Below are 20,725 nucleotides of genomic sequence, written 5' to 3'. Positions count from 1 at the left end.
ATATTCAAAACTAGCCTCCCAAGCCAGTGCTCTCCATTAAACGTCAAGGCCTGTTCTGGATTTTGTGTCTTATCCATAAAAGCATGGCCATTTCCTGCATTATATTTCCATTAACACTACAGTGATGGTTCAAAATTTGCTCAACTACATAACCCTCTATTTTTCTATCCTACTCTATAAAATCACTTTCTTCAGTTTATATTAATTAGGCAGTTTACTTTTATTCCTTCCACTTGCTCTCATAACATTTTATATATCTTTTACAACTATCCCACCTTCCCCCCAAAAATCAGTTGATCTAAATTATAATCGTTTAAAGTTTTAATTATAGGCTGGGTGCTGTGACTCACACCTGTAATCCCAGCACTTTGGGAGGCCAAGGCAGGTTGATCACCTGAGGTAAGGAGTGTGAGACCAGCCTGGCCAACATGGTAAAACCCCGTCTTTACTAAAAATACAAGAATTAGCCGGTGTGGTGGCACGTGCCACCAGCTACTTGGGAGGCTGAGGCAGGAGAATCGCTTGAACCCGGGAAGCGGAGGCTACAGTGAGCCAAGATGGTGCCACGGCACTACGGCTTAGGTGACAGAGGGAGACTCCATTTGGGAGCTGGGGCAAGGATATGGAAAGCTGAAATGTCCTCTAAAGCATTCTGTAGTTTCAATCAAGAAGTTTCATCTGTTGGAACTTCAGGATTAGCAAAACAAGTGGAATTAAACTAGATGGTCTTTAAAGTTAGTTCCATTTGAGTGAATGAATCTAGTCTAACACGCAAGATATAAATTCATGAAACAAAAGAATAAGACAAAATAGAATAAACTAAGGTAGTAAGTGTTTAGGTTTTATTTATTTAAAAGGGTGAACCTAATCTCTCAAAATAAGGATTACTATATTTCCATTTTTTTTTTTTTTTTTTTTTGAGACAGAGTTTTGCTCTTATTGCCCAGGCTGGAGTGCAATGGTGCGATCTCGCCTCACCGCAACCTCCGCCTCCTGGGTTCAAGCAATTCTCCTGCCTCAGCCTCCCGAGTAGCTGGGATTACAGGCATGTGCCACCACGCCTGGCTAATTTTGTATTTTTAGTAGAGAGGGGGTTTCTCCATGTTGGTCACAATGGTGGCCTCGAAATCCTAACCTCAGGTGATCCACTCGCCTCGGCCTCCCAAAGTGCTGGGATTATAGGTGTGAGCCACTGCGCCCGGCCCTATATTTCCAATATTTTGATGGTAAAATCTGATTAAACCCAGGATATGGGTGGGGTAAAGTCACTTCATTCCCCTATCTCTTCCCGGGCTTCGACTTTTGGGGATATATGTGGAGCTGCTCCTAGATCTTGGGAGAGCAGCAGGTGTGGTGAATAAAGCACCCAGAGAATAATTCAGAAGGCCTCACCCTGCCTCCCTCCTACCTGTGTGACCTTGGACATGTTATACAACCTTTCTGGGCTGTTGCTTCTGTGTGTGTAACAAAGGGGTTGGGCCTCTTTGTCACTTTCAGCTCTGAACTCTGTCTTGACTTCTCAATCTTTTTTGTTTTGTTTTTGAGACAGTCTCGCTGTTGCCCAGGCTAGAATGCAGCGGCACACTCAAAGCTCACTGCAGACTCAACCTCCTGGGCTCACGCAATCCTCCCAAGTAGCTGGAACCACAGGCGCAAGCCACTACGCCCAGTTATTTTTTTTATCTTTTGTAGAGATGGGGTCTCACTATGTTGCTCAGGCTGGGCTCCAACTCGTGAGCTCCAGGAATCTTCCTGCTTCAGCCTCCCAAAGTGCTAGGATTACAGGTGTGAGCCACTGTGCCCAGCTGACTTCCCACTCTTTTACTTCATTTACTCCTCTCAGTTGGGTACGAGCACACTAACCTCTAACCAGTTCCGCAAGGAACATCACTTACTATGGGAGGCCTCTTTCTAATCATCCAGTTAGTCATTTCCTCTCAGTGAGCCCAGAGAACTGGGCACCTGCCACTATTATGAAACCTGTAACAACAAAGTTTAATGGTCTGTTTCCTTATTATTCCTTGAACAAGACAAGCCTAGCTTGTCTCTGGGCCTTTTCCATCCTTTCTGCTCACCTGCTGTCATTTAAAGCTCAAGTCCCAGCTTCTCCATGACACTTTCTCTAGTCCTTGGATTGCTCTTTCCTCGAAATTCACCTCTTCAGCAACAGGTAATAACCCTTGCTATTTAATTTCTGATATACACATTCTGGGACCCAAAGAAGAATATTTATTGAGCATCTATTATATGCCAAGTACTATGTCAGATTCTGGAAACACCATCTTCATCCACTGCTATCATGGAGCTTAGACTCTACTGGACTGACCTGTGTACTCTGTATGCACTCAACCTACAGTACTTAGCATAGCAACTGGCATTTAAGAAATGGCAGCAATTGAGACCAGGCGTGGTGGCCCATGCCTGTAGTCTCAGCACTTTGGGAGGCCGAGGCAGGTGGATCACTTGAGGCCAGGAGATTGAGATCAGCCTGACCAACATGGCAAAACTCTGTCTCTACTGAAAAAAAAAAAAATACAAAAACGTAGCTGGGTGTGGTGGTACATGCCTATAGTCCCAGCTACTCATGTGGCTGAAGCATGAGAATCGCTTGAACCTGGGAGGTGGGGGCTGCAGTGAGCCAAGATCACGCCACTGCACTCCAGCCTGGGCAACAGAGCGAGATTCCATTAGAAAAAAAAAAAGCAGCAACTAGTATTACTTAGCAGAGTGCCCTAAGCATCACTCTGCTATGATTGTGATGTTTTAGATTCAATGAAATGCAATGTATTTCATTGATTTGTTTCCTTTCAGTTTATGATGAGAAGAAAGGGGTGTCTTGACACTGTGGAACCAGGTCTGCTGTGCAGCTATGAATACAAACATGGATCTTCTTCCCAAATATGACTACCAGCACTGTCACACCCCTGTAGCCTGTTGGCCTGGTATTTATGTACAGCCACGGGCACTTCCTGGTTTCTCAGGAAATATCAAATTGGAAAACTGTGGTATCAGGGCGAGTGAGTCAGAGATCTGAGGTCCCACCTGAGCATGCCATGATATTGTAAGTTAGTTGCTTTGATTCACTCCCCCTTCCCACTGTACCCCTTAACACCCTCAGGTCCATATGAAAGAAGATACCCTAGAAGAGTGTATCTTCCCATCCTAACTCAATATCTTGCCTTTCCTTGATACCTCTTGCTTTTACAGAGGCCTGGGGTCTCCCCAGACCAACATTCCTTCATTGTTGATGGAATGTTATGTAAAAATAATATAGGTAATGGCTTGGGAAGAAAACACATAACCTAGCTGCTGCTTTTTTTTGTTTTTTGGTTTTTTTTTCTTAAAAAAAAAAAAAAGGTCTCCCTCTCTTGCCCAGGCTGGAGTGCAGTGGTGCAATCATAGCTCACTGCAGCCTCAACTTCCTGGGTTCAAGCAATCTTAACCACCTCAGCCTCCTGAACTGCTGGGACCACAGGCACGCACCACCATGCCCTGCTAATTTTGTTTGTCTAGCTTCTTGAGAATACAACTCATGATTCCAAGAAGCAAGGCTGGATGAGAGTTGGCCAAATTGGAGCATTCTAATCTCGGAAGAGGAGTGCCTAATTCACTCGAAAGCTTCAGTTATCTCCCAACTCTTGAAGAAATATGGCCCTGCATTCATTTCCTCTTGCCTCCACATATTTATTTTTTCCCTCTCCTTTGCCTCCTAACTACCCCATTTATCTTCAGACATTTTTTTCCTTTTCTTTTTCTTGACACTTTGAGGATCTTGTTGCATACCAAACAGCTTCAGACATTGACATCTCCTGTAATCCCAGCACTTTGGAAGGCTGAGTCGGGCAGATCACCTGAGGTCAGGAGTTCAGCACCAGCCTGGCCAACTTGGCAAAATCCTGTCTCTACTAAAAATACAAAAATTAGGGCCAGGTGCGGTGGCTCACACCTGTAATCCCAGCACTTTGGGAGGCCGAGGTGGGCGGATCACGAGGTCAGGAGTTTGAGTCCAGCCTAGACAACCTGGTGAAATCCCGTCTCTACTAAAAACACAAAAATTAGCCAGGTGTGGTGGCACATGCCTGTAATCCCAGCTACTCGGGAGGCTGAGGCAGAATAACTTGAACACCAGAGTTGGAGGCTGCAGTGTGCTGAGATCACACCACTGCACTGCAGCCTGGTCAAAAGAGTGAGAGTCCGTCTCCAAAAAAAAATAATAATAATAAAATTCTGATTTCTTCCTGACCTCCTCCAATATTCCTGCCCCATCTCTCTTACTGCCTCCCTCCTCCTGCACTATAACTGGGCATCTCTGAGGCTCAGTTCTCAGGCACCTGCTCCTCTCCCCAGCTGTTCCTTCCCTCTGTACCTGAGCTGTATCTCAGCGATACATCTATGGAGGTGGCTCACCTCCATACAGGCCCAGCTCTGATTTCTTCCTCGAGCTCCAATCCAAACTCTTACTGGCGTCTAAGATTTCAGGACTCTAGTTCTTTCCTCCACCGTGTTCCTCACCACCTTCCCCATGTCTTTGTCACCACAACCCTGTGTCTTTCTCATAGTTTCCCCAACCAGAACTGTTCTCCTTGCTTCTCTCTGCCTATCCCAACTCCATTATTTCTTTAAGTTTCAGCCAAGTTCAAACATTTCCCTACAGTCTTTCCTAAGAGCTCAAGCAAAAACTGGTCTTTCGGCTGGGCATGGTGGCTCACGCCTATAATCTCAGCACTTTGGGGGGCCGAGGTGGGTGGATCACCTGAAGCCAGGAGTTTGAAACCAGCCTGGCCAACATGGTGAAACCCCATCCCTACAAAAAAATACAAAAATTAGCCAGGCGTGGTGGTGCATACCTGTAATCCCAGCTACTCGGGAGGCTGAGACAGGAGAATCACTTGAACCTGGGAGGCAGAGGTTGGAGTGAGCTGAGATCATGCCACTGCACTCCAGCCTGGGCAACAGAGTAAGACTCCAGGCTGGGCACGGTGGCGATGGCTCACGTCTGTAATCCCAGTACTTTAGGAGGCCGAGGCGGGTGGATCGCGAGGTCAGGAGATCGAGACCATCCTGGCTAACACGGTGAAACCCCGTCTCTACTAAAAATACAAAAAAAAAAATTAGCCGGCCGTGGTGGCGGGCACCTGTAGTCCCAGCTACTCGGGAGGCTAAGGCAGGAGAATGGCGTGGACCCAGGAAGCAGAGCTTGCAGTGAACTGAGATCACACCACTGCACTCCAGCCCAGGTGACAGAGCGAGACTCCGTCTCAAAACAAAACAAAACAAAACAAAAAAGAAACAAAAAACCTGGTCTACCTTCCAACTGTCCATAGCATTTACTGTCTATGCTATATACTTCTTTTGTATTTTGTCTCTTCAACTGATCTGCAAGCTCCTGCATGGCAGGTGTTTAAGAGTAGAGTTGCCTTCTCTGAATACCTCCAATGCTTGGTACAATGCCAAGACATTAGTTAATAAACACCTGGTGGACTGCAATTAAAGGAGATATGGGAACTATGTGCTGGTATATTAATAATAAGCTTGAATACAGACTGTTGGAACAGATATCATGTTCACATGTTTGCAATGAAAAGAAATCTTGAATACCAGAGTCCTAAAAACTTTGAGCTGTCTGCATACTACTTGGCAAAAGTGCCTTCAAATCAATGCAGGTTTTTCTTATCTTGGGAGAAAAACAAAACAGAAGATTTTCCTGCTCCACAGCAATTATTGTCCCAACTTTTAAGGGACTGCTTTCACATCCTTATCACCACTGCCCTCCTAAACTCCCTGTCATATGCTCTGTGCCCCTGCTCCTACCCTCTACCAACCTACCAAATGCAAAGGTCTTTCCCGAGTCCATATCCTCTCTTGCACCTCTGCACCTCTGCTGTCTATAATATAGTTGCACCCTCTGTTGGCAGCCTCCCCTGACTTTCCTAACACTTTTTTTTCTGTGAACTCTGCAGAGAATACCTAACACTTTTCTGATCTTCTAAATTCATCTTTGCAGACTCAATCTACGGCTGTGCTTCTGCCTTCAAAGGTGGTAATGTTGGAAAAGCAGTGGTCTAGGTGTTAAGAGAGCCAGATTCTATTCCTGCCCTAATCCTTGACCCAGTTACCTTGAAAACACATTTCAATTTCTCTGAGCTCTATCTCTTCATTTATAAAATAAATGGGTTGTATTTAAGTGTTTTTCAAACATTTTTTTACTGTGACCCACACTTTATTTTTTATTTTATTTTTTTGAGACACAGTTTCACTCTGTCGCCCAGGCTGGAGTGCAGTGGCACAATCTCAGCTCACTGCAACCTCCACCTCCTGGATTCAGGCGATTCTCCTGCCTCAGCCTCCGGAGTAGCTGGGACTACAGGCACCCACCACCACGCCCAGGTAATTTTTGTATTTTTGTACACAGGGGGTTTCACCATGTTGGCAAGGCTGGTCTCAAACTCCTGACCTCAAGTGATCTGCCTGCCTCGGTCTCCCAAAGTGCTGGTATTTCAGGCGTGAGCCACCACGCCCGGCCTGACCCACACTTTAGGCTGTGACTCACATTTACATAATACATTTATGTCTATACACATACACATACACAAAGTATTACATGCTTACTTTTACTACACAGAATGTAGTATGAAAGTTTTTTCTATTTACTTTTATTTTTCAGAACTGCTGGTTGCAACCCCCAAATAGACTTCAAGACCCATTCATGAGTGGCTACCCATTATTTAGAAAGAACATGGGACTTGTGGCTATACAAGCTTCCTTCCAGTAATAACACAAGAGGCTCCTATGTTGTAGCCTTCCAACCCTGAGCCTTTAGCCCTCTCTAGTTGTGTTTAGAGCCCTCTCTAGTTTCACAGTTTTCTCTGTAAGAGCTCTTCATTTAGATATCCTAATATTACTTACATTCAAAACAGGTAATGTGGAATTTGAAACACCAGGTCCCCTTCTCATCATAACCACGTATGTTATTAGCAAGTGCAAAACCTTAGTGCCCACACTTGGTCTAGTAATGGTTGAGTAGCTCACATTGTACTAATCTCCCTACTTATAACTACCAAAAACACTTTACAAGATTTATTTTTTTAACTTTTATGTATCTACTTTTATTTTTCTAGAGACGTGGTCTCACTCTGTCACCCAGGCTGGAGTACAGTGGCATCATCATAGCTCACTATAGCCTCGACCTCCCAGGCTCAAGTGATCCTCCCACCTCAGCCTTCTGACAGATATTTAAAAAAATAACTATATGCAGGCATTGAAAAGCAATCAAAAGCAGGCAGAATCTGGAGGGGATATGACTCAAAACAAGGGAAGCAAACTAGGTAAGATGCACCTGTCTCCAGTCCTCCCCTCAGGGCACTCCCTAGTCTTTTAGCACGCTGGGAAATAAAGCAAAAGAAGAAAGCCCACATGGGGCAATCTTACTGGGCTCAGCAGCCAAAGGTTCCAGTCTGGGGGCTCTGAAGACATTAGCTATTAAGGGGGAAATCCTGGAAAACAGTAAGCCACAGAGAGGAGAGCCCCAAAATCTGTGCAGAAATGCCTCTCAATCCTTCAACTGTGCATGCAGGTGATGAGACTCCAAGGAACCCCGTGGAAAGCTGGAGGCCAGAAGAGCCCAGCAGATAGACCTTCACCAACTGTCTGGCTCTGGGAAGACAGAGTTTGAAATCTGAGTCCCTCCAAATTAGGAGGTTCAATAAGCACTTCCAGTTTTCTGTTGAAACCTCAGAAGGGCCACACCTTAGGAATAAGGCCCACCTCTCAGAACTAGAGGGCCACACCCTAGGACTAAGAGCAAACCCCTAACAGACCTGCCCTAAAAAACCTCAGATGGAGGCCTCAGGAGAATGACTGATCAGGCAGGTGAGAAAGGAAAGCCTAGGGGAAAACTTGGCTTCCTGCCTGGGGGAGAGGCTGGGGAGCAGCCACTGAACAGAGCTCTGTCTCAGATGGAGGAGGGGTGGCAAGGGGAAGACGGGAGAAGAGGAAGGGACAGGGCATTCCACTTAGACAATCAAACTTGAAGTGTTTATGGTCTGGGGTAGATGTCCAACAGGGAGCAGGGACTATCAATCTGGAACTCAGAGACGAAACCATGGAGTGACAGGTGGGTGGGGCAACTTATAAAGGGGAAGGGAGGTGGGCGGATAAAACACAAAGAAATGGCCATTTATGAGCACCTACTATGTTCCGGATATGTGACTGTTTTATTTTTCTATCTCATTATGAGAGAGGTATTATCTTCACTTTAAAAATTGAGAATCCGAAACTCCAAGAGGTTAAGTAATTTTTGTCAAGTTAAGGCCATTTAGTAAATGGTGGAGCTGAGATTTGAACTCAAGGCAGACCAACTCTGATGCTTGTTCCTTTGTGTAATTACACAGTACTCCCTTGTAATATTCAGGAAGGGCGACGGCGTGAGAGAGCTAACAAAGAATGTTAGAATGCTGAAAGATTTCTAGTAAAGACAGAATTTGTTATAGGTCAAGAAGGATATTAGGGGTACAAAAAGGGGTGAACTAAATATGAATATACTTTCAAAAGTTAAGTACTCAAAGATAAAGAGAGTTGTAGAAATGGAAATGATATTGGGTGGAACCAAGCTGGTTTCAGAGAGATCAGAGGGCACATTACAACACTGCAGAGAGAAGGGTTTCACTCCTGTTAAGTCAAACAGAATAAACACACTTTGATTACAGTTGGGAGGCTTAATACAATAAGGAACTAAAGATAGGAAACAAAGTTCACCGAAGGAACAGATGTGGGGGGAAGGGAAGAGGAACAATACAAAAACCAATATAAAGAATCACAGAATCAGACTTTTTTCTTTTTTAGCTGGAAGGAATTTAGAAGTTATCCAGTCCCTATCATTTCAGAGAGAAAATGCACCTAGGAAAAAATGACTAGCTGCTAAAAACCTCAGCCTCCCAACTAAAGCTGGGTTTGGTTTCATTTTTGTTTTTATAGGTGCAGGTTAAGAGCCTGTTAGGTCCAAAATGGTGCCCCAGAAATTCAGTTAAGTCAAGCCCATTTGGAAGACTACCAGGTAAACCACCGGCCATCCCAGGACCACAGCAGGCTTATCTTTTTCAGTCTGTGGTGGCCCCCAGTACAAATCTAACCAGCCAGCCCATTCTGAAGGAGACCTAGACGAGAAACTTTCCACTTAGGGGGAGGGTATGAGATGGGTTTTTCAGATCATTCACATTCTCTGACTAACCTTTATCCTCTGGTCACAGCCTGGACCCCAAAATTGGCCAGAACCGGAAAGGCTGTTTGGCATGAAGACAACATACAGCATACACACACAAAAGGTTTAACAGAGAGTCCAGTAATTATAAAAATAACACAGTAGAAATAAAGCTCACTTATGAGAATTGAAGAAAAGATATAATGGCAAGAAAGAAAGCATCTCTACATGATAAAAGACTCCTAATATTCTCATTTCAGAGACAATGTAGTTAAGGCTCAGTGAGATGAAGTGATTTGAAAGCTAGAAATAATCTTCTGGAATCCACAAGAGTGTCAGTACTCATCATTCACTTAAGATTCCTGAATGTCAAGGAGTGAACAATCTATAAAACAAATCAGGGCTACTCTGGGCACACTGCCTATGGGGTAGCCCTGCTCTGAAAGGAGCAGTAAAAAAAAAATCAAAATGAAGGCCTGGCAATGGTGGCTTACACTTGTAATCCCAGTACTTTGGGAAGCACAGGTGGGTGGTTTGCTCGAGCCCAGGAGTTCAAGATCAGCCTGGGCAACATGGTGAAACCCTGCCCCTACAAAAAAATAAAAAAGTAGCCGGGCATGGTGGCATGTGCCCATAGTCCCAGCTACTCAGGAGGCTGAAGTGGGAGGATCTCTTGAGCTCAGGAGTTTGAGGCTGCAGTGAGCCATGACCATGCCACTGTTCTCCAGCCGGGGGGACAGAATGAGATCTTGTTTCAAAAAAATAACAAAAATAAAGTCAAGTCTTCTTTTCCATTACTGTCCAAAGAAGTGTAGGGACTGAGAGAAAAAAAAAAAACATGCCAGGAAAATGAATTTTAGCTTGATGCCCTGATAATAAACTTGCTGCCCCGACAAGATGAACAAAAACATGAAAGTAAGAAAGGAAAGATACTTGAGATTAGAGACATCTGAAAAAACCAGGAAGAGTAAATAAAAGTTCCCATGAGAGCGCTGTCTGAATGTTGCATATTTTTAGCACTGTATATACTCTTGCTCTGTACAATGCCTTCCAAAGTAATTAAATCTCTAAGGTTGTTCTCACTCAAGGTGCACTTGATAAGAAGTTCAGGGCCCGGGTTCCTTAAGAACACAAGTGTTCCTAGTACCTGGTATAACTACCCTTTAAATCTATTTTTATGCTTTATCTTAAGAAGGCTGGCTGAGTTCATACCTTGGGTTTTCTTCCTGTTTTGCACGAACTCTGAGCGCCTCAGGGTGCTGGGTGCCGTGCGGCGGAGGCAACTATTCCTTCTCCAAGTCTCTGGGCCATTTAATTTTCTCTCTTCCTCTAAATGCCAGATGTTCTTCTCTAATGACAAGCTCTGAGGAATCCCCAAATGACGTCCTCCTTGTTCTCCCCTGGTACACTGAGTCTGCAGACCATTCAGAAGGATCCCGCTGCCCCCATGTGCCTTTGTTCTTGGTATGTCAATGCCATTATACTCTAAATTCTCCATTTGATGGAGAGAATCTGTTCCTCTGGAATTATGAGATTTATATGCACAGTTTGCAAATAAAGCATCATAGCCTTTATTTTCTGTATCAAAATCTCCCTGATCCATGATATGAGTCTTTGCTTTGGGATACATTTTGTCATTTTGATGAACATTCCTGTCCCCTTCATGGTATTTGATAAATTCCTTATCTTCGTTGACACCATTCGAATCTGAAAAGCTCACAGGCTGACCATCAGGATAACTCCCAGGAACATGATATAAATTGCTGTGTTCTCTACAATAAAAATTAGTTGCCCGACAATCCTCAAGATTATAGTTAACATTCTCATGGTCTATATACCACAACTGAGGTTGACCTAAATTCGCTGAAGAATCATCCAAACCCCTATAGTCAGTCAGTTGTTCAGCTTTTTTAGAGTCCTCAGGATTATAATTCAGATTCTTACAGTCTGAGTAGCCATTTGCCTCCCCGTATCCACCAGCTTTTGAGGTCACATCTGGGCTTCTCGTAGGTGAATTATCCTTCGTCCCAGGGCTGGGACTCTCATAATCTACATTTTCTGGACTCCTATAACCATCATGACCTCCGTGGTACACACAGCCCTTTCCACTTTTGCGTGCTTCCCCACAGTCCATATAGCTTGGTTCACTCTGTTCAAAATCCCAGTATCCACAATCCCTTTTTCTGTAGGGCCGATGCTGCCCCTTTGCCCAGTACCTGGGATCCAAGTCATTTTCTCTGTAGAGTCCATCCAGCACCGTAAGGTTCCTTTTCCGTAGACTCCCGTAGTCTTCATACTCCCAGCTGGAGTCCCAGTGCCTTTTCTCCTCCACTTCCCTTTCTTTTCTAGCCTTCTGGGTTTCACACATATTCTATGTGCTTAAAGACAAAGGTTTTACTTTTCTTTTCCATGGGCCTGGGCTGGGCTGTGGACAGGTGCAGTCTAGCCTAAGGCTGGATTTGTCCTGCTTAAAATGTCTCCCAAGCATTCCAGACACTCTTCTTGTTGCTGTGGTCGGAGCACAGAGAGATGTGGAGTTATTTCAACCTCAGGATCCAATCAGCGAGCTACTCTATCTTTCTCCAGAGGCCAGAAGATAATGAGTAACTAGTATGCATGTGATTGGAGTTGCCAGCTTTGTTTGGTGTTTCCCTCAAGCTGGTCAAACTGGCTTGGCTGCTTTACTGCTGAAGATAGAGACATTCTGCTGCTCGAAAGGTTTTGCAGGAAAAGTCGTGTGAAAGAGAAACAGCCCCCCTTTAGAAGTCCAGGTCAGGTCATATATCAGTCTCCCCTGCCTCTTTAATCCTTTAGTAAGCCACCAGGGGTATAAACAAGTGCTTTCCTTCTCGTGCAGCTCAAGCTGCACCTCCATTCCCCATCCTCCAAGTCCACCTTTCTAATCCTTGAACATCTGAAACCTTTCAGGACTTCATCCCTTAACTTAGAGGCAGGACTCTTCTGAGTGCTTTGCTTTTCTGGAATTCAAGTCACCAGTTAGTGTACACTCCAATTGCAAGCTGCTGAAGCACCCACCTGCAGACAGTTAGTCATACAACTGAAGGAAGAAAAAGTACTTCCTTTTACTTTGATCTGGTGAGTAGGTGATTTTATAGTGTAAATACTCTTCCCAGAATGGAGTTAGGTATGTGTTCACATTTTCCCAGATACTTGTCATGCCAGGGAAGCATCAAAAACATTCACTTCTTAAACCTCTTTTCTAGTTAATTCATACACATATTTAAGAAGTTGAAAATGAGGCCAGAAATCAAAAAGGCAGGTAAATGGCTATTTAAATCAACAAATATTAGATGGTTACCTATCATAGAGGAGGCATTGTGGAAGAGAAAAAGACAAACAAGTTAGTCCCTGCCTCTTACAATGCAGAAGCAACACGCTTAAAGAAAGATCTAATGTGATAAGTGCTATGGAGCAAAGACAAACAGCAACAGCACCAAAGCAAAGTCCCTGGCATGGCAAGTGGAGGCTTCAGGGAAGCAGTTGGATGTGAACAGTGACTTCAAGGAGAAGCAGGATCTCGGCAGACTTCACATATGGAGCACTAAGAAACGGGGAATCATCTGAAGGATATAATACGTGGAAAATAACAGAGGAGGCTGAAGAGATAGGTTGGGGTGGACCCCAAAGGATGTCAATGACATTTATTTTATTCAATGGAAAGCAAAGAGTCATGAGGTTTTTAGCGCAGGAAACATATGCTAAGAGACAGGCCTTAATAAGATTACTCTTTTAGCTGTCTGGTCATTTCTTGGATGTCTAGGAATGATTCCTTGAACTTTAATCCTTATTTGTGAAATAATATCCAGAACCCTGAGGAAAACTGCCTTATATGCTTTGCTAATAATTAGATGTTTACTCTTGGGTAACTACTAATTCTCTCTGGGACTCAATCTACCCATCAATAAAATAAGGCGGTTGGCCACAATGACTCCTCGGATTCCCCCAGCATGTTTCTAGATCACCTGCCCCCTCAAACAAAAGGCCAATAAAAAATAAATTGACCAGTAGTATTTATCAGTCAAAGCACATGTGTTGTAAATTTGTGATGCCATGAATGTGAGCTCTCAGGAAAGAAGTTCTGACATGGCTAGTATGGAAACCTGAATAAAACACTGTACGTGGTCAGGCTGCATAAAGCACATAGTTCCCCTGGCATTTAGAGAGCTCAAAAGCAGTCCGTGAGGAACCCAGGACTGCAGTCAGACTGCTCATATCCAATTCTAAGAAGACCTGCACTCCTTCTTACCATTTTATTCCTAATGCATTTCCCGTTCAAATAAAAAATCCAACCAGAGGTAACAAGCAGTGTGGCTGGGATTAATTGTGCATGAGTCAAAGGCTTGGGCTGACCCTAAGGGTCACCATACTTCCTATTTTTCTGTTCCCAAAATCTGGTCTTGCTAGTCCAGGAGTTCCTCATATTGGTATTTCAGAAGTCTGGGAATGACCACTAGTTATTCTGGAGATTCCGATCTAATGGAAAAAGTGATCCGTTCCTAAGGAATCACCTAGGATCCCAGGGGAATAGCTTGTATGACTCTTTCTGATGAAAAACAGAGACTCATGCTTCAGTAACAGGGCTATAAAATAGGGGCATTGAGGCAGAATATGGTGACCCACACCTTTAATCTCAGCAGTCTAGGAGGCCTAGGTGGGAGGATCACTTGAGCCCAGGAGTTTGAGGCCAGCTTGGGCAACAAATGAGACCCCATCTCCACAATACAAAAAAAAAAAAAAATTAGCTGGGCACAGTGGCACACACCTGTAGTCCCAGCTACTCGGGAGGCTGAGGCAGGAGGATTGCTTGAGCCTGGGAGGTCAAGCCTACAATGAGCAGTGATTGAGCCACTGCCCTCCAGCCTGGGTTAACAGACTGAGACTCTGCCTCAAAAAGTAATAATAATCAAATGAATTTTAAAATAAAAAGGGTATTGAACTAAATAATCTCTAAAGTACTTTCCACGTTCTAAGTTGTGTATGTTTTTGAAGATTCACCTTTACTATGTAGAAATAACCAACAAAACAGCAGTCCATCAGGTAATAAAGCTTATCAAAACAGTTACCCTGCTGAAAATAGACAGGAAAACAAGCCTTATTATATGAGTTCATGGGGATCTGGCAAAACAAGGAAAATAGCATAATTCTACAGCTTTAAGAAAGCCAGTTGATTTCAAAGCCAGCAGAGCGAGAGTTATGGCATGCTTTTATTCACCTTCACCAAGAGGCCCATTGTGTCTGAACAGCAGTCAGTCACCAGTGCATTCCCTCTGTGTTCCCAATGGATGGCCTTAGGGCCAGAGGGGGAAAAATTACTTGTTGATGCTTTTTTTTTTTTTGAGACAGAGTCTCGCTCTATCGCCCAGGCTGGAGTGCAGTGGCGTGATCTTGGCTCACTGCAAGCTCCGCCTCCCGGGTTCACACCATTCTCCTGTTCAGCCTCCGCAGTAGCTGGGACTACAGGCGCCCACCACCATGCCCGACTAAAGTTTTGTAATTTTAGTAGAGACGGGGTTTCACCGTGTTAGCCAGGACGGTCTCGATCTCCTGACCTCGTGATCCCCCTGCTTGGCGTCCCAAAGTGCTGGGATTACAGGCGTGAGCCACCGCGCCCAGCCTTGGGTTTTTTAGGACCCCAACTTCTGACCAAGGGATAGGGAATCATAAGTTAAAGGAATGTAGAAATACAGGACCAAGACCCTATTTTTGGGGAACATTGAAACCAAATAATATCAAATTTGAGAAAATTTGGGCATCTCTAAGTCTAAAACCTTATGTTAGGTGTTATATAGTATATAAAAATACAAGTGTCAGAATTCATGATATAGACAATAATTTCTTTTCTAGGCTATAGACAGCCAAGATGAATGTGAGCTTCTAGGGTTTTTTAGAGAAGCAAGCCAAGGTTTCAGATGGAGAGACAGTGTAACATGAGTAAGGCTTTGGGGTTAATAATGATGTGGCTTCATAACAATGAAAGCCTCCTTGTGTGGAATAGGGTCTCGTATCATAGGTGAGATAATATTGGATAGTTGGAGAAAGGGAAGGTTGTAACTGGATAATCATGAATGTAAGTTTGCTTTGGAGTGGAAGCAGAAGTCTTTTGGTAGCTCAGCAAACCTCTAGAGAGAGTGTCCAGAGCAAATTTATTTTTTATATATTTTGGGTAATAAGAATAGGATTATTGAGGAAGAAGCCATTAGCAGTAGGCTCCTTGTGCTTCATGGTAAAAGTTTGGCCCGGGGAGGGAGATGATAAAACTGGTACATCTGTAACCTTGATTTGTCATGAATCATTTGGTAGACTTGAAGAAATAATGCCTGGGGACAAGATTTAAAAGGGTGAGATGGTGGGAATTGGACCAGGGTTGTAGCATAGAGCAATTAGTAGAAGGAAGAGGCTGGGCACAGTGGCTCACACCTGAAATCCCAGCACTGTGGGAGACTGAGGCGGGTGGATCACTTGAGTCCAGGAGTTTGAGACCAGCCTAGGCAACATAGTGAGACCCTGTCAAAATAAAAATTAGGCATGGTGGCACATGCCTGTAGTCTCAGCTGCTTAGGAGGCTGAGGTGGGACAATCAGTTGAGCCCGGGTGGTCAAGGCTGCAGTAAGCCGTGATTGCACCACTGCACTCGGCCTTGGTGATAGGGTGAGACCCTGTCTCCACAAAAAAAAAAAAAGAAAAGAAAAGAAAAAAGGAAGAAATATTCTGAAAGAAGGAATTAGAAGAAAAAAGGAAATTAGCAGCAAAAGTCAGTTTGGAAAGCAGAATGTAATGAATTTATTTGGGAGTTGGAGTTGAAGAATAATCATCATTAGCAAATGAACATCAAGTGCTTGCCATGCAAAAGGCATCATACCAGACTCTTGAGATACCAAAGAGAAGGTGGTATCTACCATTAAGGAACCTGTAACCCACTTGTGAAGATAAGACAGATTAAGCTTTTTTTTTCTTATTTATTTTATTTTTTTAGAGACAGGGCCTCTCTTTGTCACCCAAGCTGGAGTTCAGTGGTCCGATCATAGTTCACTGTAGCCTTGAACTCTTGGGCTCAAGCAGTCTTCCCACCTCAGCCTCACGAGTAGCTGAGAGTACAGGCAATCGCCACCTTGCCTGAGTAGACTTAAATTTTTTGTTGTTGTTGTTGAGATGGAGTTTCGCTCTCGTCACACAGGCTGGAGTGCAATGGTGCAACCTCAGCTCACTGCAACCTCTGCCTCCCAGGTTCAAGCCATTTTTCTTCCTCAGCCTTTCGAGTAGCTGGGGTTATAGGCATGCACCCCACTGCCCGGCTAATTTTGTATTTTTAGTAGAGACAGGGTTTCACCATGTTGGCCAGGCTAGTCTTAAACTCCTGACCTGAGGTGATCCACCCACCTCGGTCTCCCGAAGTGCTGGGATTACAGGCGTGAGCCACCGCACCTGGCCTAATTTTTTTTTTAAATCAAGAGCACATAAAAATCAAGAACATAAAAGATAACCCGGTTTTCCAATGTGCTTGACTATAAAATGACTCATAGGATTTTGCCAGGTGCTTTGCTACCCAGATCTTATTTTACTTAGGCCAGGTGCATTCCTTGAGCACCTCTGACTTGGGTACTGAGTGAGAAGGAAATTTTAACTATAAAAGTATAGGTAAGATTAGCTTTAATCTTAACTGTAAGATTAAAATAGATAATCTACAAATGAACAGCTTATAATCAGATAATTAAGTTTGTTACAAAACAATTGATTATAAAATTAGAGTAATTTTTTCAAAATTAAATCATAAATCATATAGAACTGAATTTTAATTTCATTTTTCCAGAAACATATACTGTGCTCTTATCCTTTCTTTACCTCAACTTCTTCTACAATAAGATAGATGCTAACTGTTCAGCTTACATTTTGTGAGGATAACCTGAAAATTGGTTATTTTCAAAAACAAAAGTGGTGATTATTGGTACCTTCTTTTAAGATCTCATTTTAATATATTTTCAGGATAGGGACAGTTCAAGAAGGCCTCTGGCGAACATTATTGAACATTCACTGCCCATACCCTCCAACAAAGAACCCTTTACTGAAGATTTCTTTTTTTTTTGAGACAGGGTCTCACTCTGCTGCCCAGGCCAGAGTGCAGTGGTGCCATGATAGCTCACTGCAGGCTCAAACAATCCATGTTTCTATTTTCCGTCACAACTTATTTTTCCTTTCCTCAAATACTTGATGTGCTATTACGTGCCTTTTGGATTCTTTACTGACTTACTGAATAAGCCTTTATTATTTACTGGAGTTAGGGTCTCGCTCTGTTGCCCAGGCTGAAGTGAAGTGGTACGATCTAAGCTCACTGCAGCTTTGAACTCCTGGGCTCAAGAGATCCTCCCGCCTCAGCCTCCCTAGTAGCTGGGACTACAGGCATTTGTCACTGTGCCCAGCCCAAATTAAACTCTAGATTGTCAAACCTTCTTTTATTTCTTATTCTTTGAGACGGAGTCTTACTCTGTCACCCAGGCTGGAGTGCAGTGGCATGATCTTGGCTCACTGCAAACTCCATCTCCAGGGTTCAAGAGATTCTCCTGCCTCAGCCTCCCAAGTAGCTGAGATTACAGGTGCCTGCCACCACGCCCAGCTAATTTTTATATTTCTCAATAGAGATGGTGTTTCACCTTGTTGGCCAGGCTGGTCTTGAACTGCTATACTCCTGACCTGATCACTCCTCAAGTGATCCGCCCACCTTGGCCTCCCAAAGTGCCAGGACTACAGGTGCACTGGGCCCGAACGAACCTCTATATTGTCAAGCCTTCTGATGTCCACTTGTTTTGGTCCCTTGTACCTCCTCAACCAACAGCAGCAGCAGCAACAGCCCTGGCAGCTATCATGTTTTCAGTGTGTACTATGGGCTATGATCAGCACTAGGAAGTTGGTAGAGGTTTTCCATTTTTACTACCCTCCAAGGAGGGTATTTATTATACTTGTTTTACCACAGATAAAGAAACAATCTGCGAGTGTGAATAACCCGTCCAAGATCACACAAACTAGTACATGGCAGGGCCACGGTTTGAACCCAGATCTGTTTGATTTCATGGCACTAGACTAAGAAGAATATCTCAAAACACAGTAAATCTTAATTTCCCTCAAACCAAGTGAACAAACAAATAGACACCATCCTGGCCTAATTCAAAAGTGGACCACTACTGAGGCAAGCCATATACACCCCAACACCGTCATTCCCTCTTTGTTTCCAGTCCTGGCCGACCAACCCTGCCCTCAGCTGGGCCTCCCAACCAACCACTATGAGCACACAGAATGGCAGTGACACACAAGACAAGACAGCCCAGCCTGAGTGACTCAGTCATTACAACCAATCACCTAAACCCAATAAAGATTGCGACTTGGTTCACCAAACCAATAGGAAGTCAACATTATTCGGGAGGATGGCTTTCACCACAAGTTAAAACAGAGCAACAGTGTAACAGAGAGAGCACTGGAGACCAGATAAGGAAATGACACCTGCCTTCTAGAAGTTCAATTTCTGCTAATAACCAGTTTTCAGGTATGATTACCCTCTTTGGCTGTCACTTTCCTATGTAGGAAATGTGGACATTAATGATTTCTCTGCCACTTTAAGTCTACAATTCTATGATCTTGCTTATTTCTAATCCAATTAAAAGATTAAACTTTCTCTGTTATGGAAAACAAAGTTCTCTTGCAACTTGGTATCTTTGATAAAGCTAGCAAGATAAGAAAAACACACCCAATAAATCAACCAAGAGAAGAGATAAAAAGAGAGGACTAAATTATAGGTAAGGATCCTAGTGATAAAAAGAAATTATTGGCCAGATGTGGTGGCTCAGGCCTGTAATCCTAGCACTTTGGGAGGCCAAGGTGGGCGGATCACTTGAGGTCAGAAGTTCCAGACCAGCCTGGCCAACATGGTGTAACCCCATCTCTACTAAAAATACAAAAAATTAGCTCAGTGTGGTGGCAGGAGCCTGCAATCCCAGCTACTCAGGAGGCTGAGGCAGGAGAATCGCTTGAGCCTGCGAGGCAGAGGCTGCAGTGAGCCAAGATAGGCGCCACTGCATTCCAGCCCGGGTGACACAGCGAGACTCCGTCTCAAAAAATAAAAAAAAGAAATTATAGTTGGGCAAGTGGAGACTGAACAGTTGGTTACAAAAGGGGGCTTCCCCCTCCTTTTCTAAGTCCGATTGCCTTTAGGACATTAAAGATAAGCAGTTTGCATAAAGAGGTAAACTCCCTCAGCTTTACCTCCACACTACTATGACTTGGATCTAAACAAAAGCTGTGAATGGGTTGCCATTTTTGAGTAATAAATCTGTGTACAGAGAAAGTGGCCAAGGAAAAAGGGAGAATGACTTTTCTACTTTTCTCAATGGTGGGACTGCTGGTGAAATAGAACCTTGTAGACAGCCATCCCTCCTTCAGCACCCCCTCTCACTTTACACAATAGTCACACTCCACTGGCTCTTTTCAGCAGTCCTGAAGCACCACCTCACCGTGATGTTTGCTATTTGCTCCTAGTGGGTGGGCTATCATGACTATCTGTGTGATGCCCAGAGTGGATAGACTGCCACCTATTCTAGAAGTGAAGATGGGGAAGTAGGATTTGGAAGGAGAGAGAAGAGAGGGAGAAGGTAGAAGAAGGGTAAAGGAAAAAAAGGGAGAAAAGTGTGCCAATAAAAACAGAGCAAGAATATGTAACTCCCTAAACTTCTGTGGATTCCTCTGTGACTGCCCATGTTGTTGCTCCTGTTGACCCTTCTGACTCTGAGGGTCAACAACTCCTCACTCTCTAGGACTCTGCCCAGTGACATTCTGATTCCCATAGTTCTTGCTATTTTCCAGAGCACCTTGCAAATATCTCTCTTGGCTAACCTATGTTGTTACTTCATTAGACTTGCTTATCTCCTTTTATTATACTGAAGGTTCCTAAGCTTGTCTTCCTATCTCTAGCATAGCTCTGTAGATGGTAAAACCTCTTTGCAAAAATTATAACACTGAGAAAATTATAACAGTGAGAAAATTACAACAATGAAAGAGATTGGATCTAACCAACCCTCATCTTGTCTTTAACCTCCAAACCGTCCTTGATCACTCCTGGGCTTGGCCTAAGCCAACTGTGGGAGAAATTTAGTTTACAGTTGAAATGGAAATAGCCCTTCCACAAAACTAAACCACTTTTGTAAAACCAATGAAAGATCACCAAGTCGGAAGGATGAGAGGAGCCTAATTCTGCTAAGATATAGACATAAAGGATTACTAGCCATTATTTAGAAGGCAACAAGATTTGCAACTTCTGCAATTACCCCTGCAGATAACACCATCATTGTAGAACCTAAGATTAATCTTTTGAGATGTCCTTTCAGGCTTTTGCATTTCTGAGGACTGATGGCTCCACCTGGACCTGCCAACCAGTCCTGTGGTCCCACCCAGAAAGGGACTTGGTACAGGAGGACCATTGTCCACACCCCTATGGTTGCATCCCCAACCAATCAGCAGCACCCATTC

General features: G+C 43.8%; 1 protein-coding gene and 1 long non-coding RNA gene across 4 annotated transcripts in view; one reads left to right on the top strand and one right to left on the bottom strand.

The window, feature by feature from the left end:
* The window catches only part of DNMBP (dynamin binding protein), a 129,743-nt gene that overhangs the window by 38,611 nt on the left and 70,407 nt on the right, over positions 1–20,725 (bottom strand). The window contains exon 1 of one of the 3 annotated variants that reach the window (XM_030808580.1): positions 10,409–11,750. The exons of the other annotated variants lie outside the window; for them this stretch is intronic. Within the exon in view, the coding sequence (XP_030664440.1) occupies positions 10,409–11,564 (1,156 nt within the window). The 5' untranslated portion in view covers positions 11,565–11,750. Of the gene's footprint in view, positions 1–10,408; positions 11,751–20,725 lie in introns of those variants that run through there. 3 annotated transcript variants of the gene reach the window in all.
* The window catches only part of LOC115833746, a 32,636-nt gene continuing 19,827 nt past the window's right edge, over positions 7,917–20,725 (top strand). Inside the window, exons 1-2 of the long non-coding RNA XR_004029067.1 lie at positions 7,917–8,113; positions 8,974–9,052. This is a non-coding gene — a long non-coding RNA (uncharacterized LOC115833746). The remainder of the gene's footprint in view (positions 8,114–8,973; positions 9,053–20,725) is intronic.

Source organism: Nomascus leucogenys, chromosome 3 (genome assembly GCF_006542625.1).
Source record: "Nomascus leucogenys isolate Asia chromosome 3, Asia_NLE_v1, whole genome shotgun sequence".
Classification (NCBI taxonomy): Eukaryota; Metazoa; Chordata; class Mammalia; order Primates; family Hylobatidae; genus Nomascus; species Nomascus leucogenys.
This window is presented reverse-complemented; position numbering and strand designations above follow the sequence as displayed.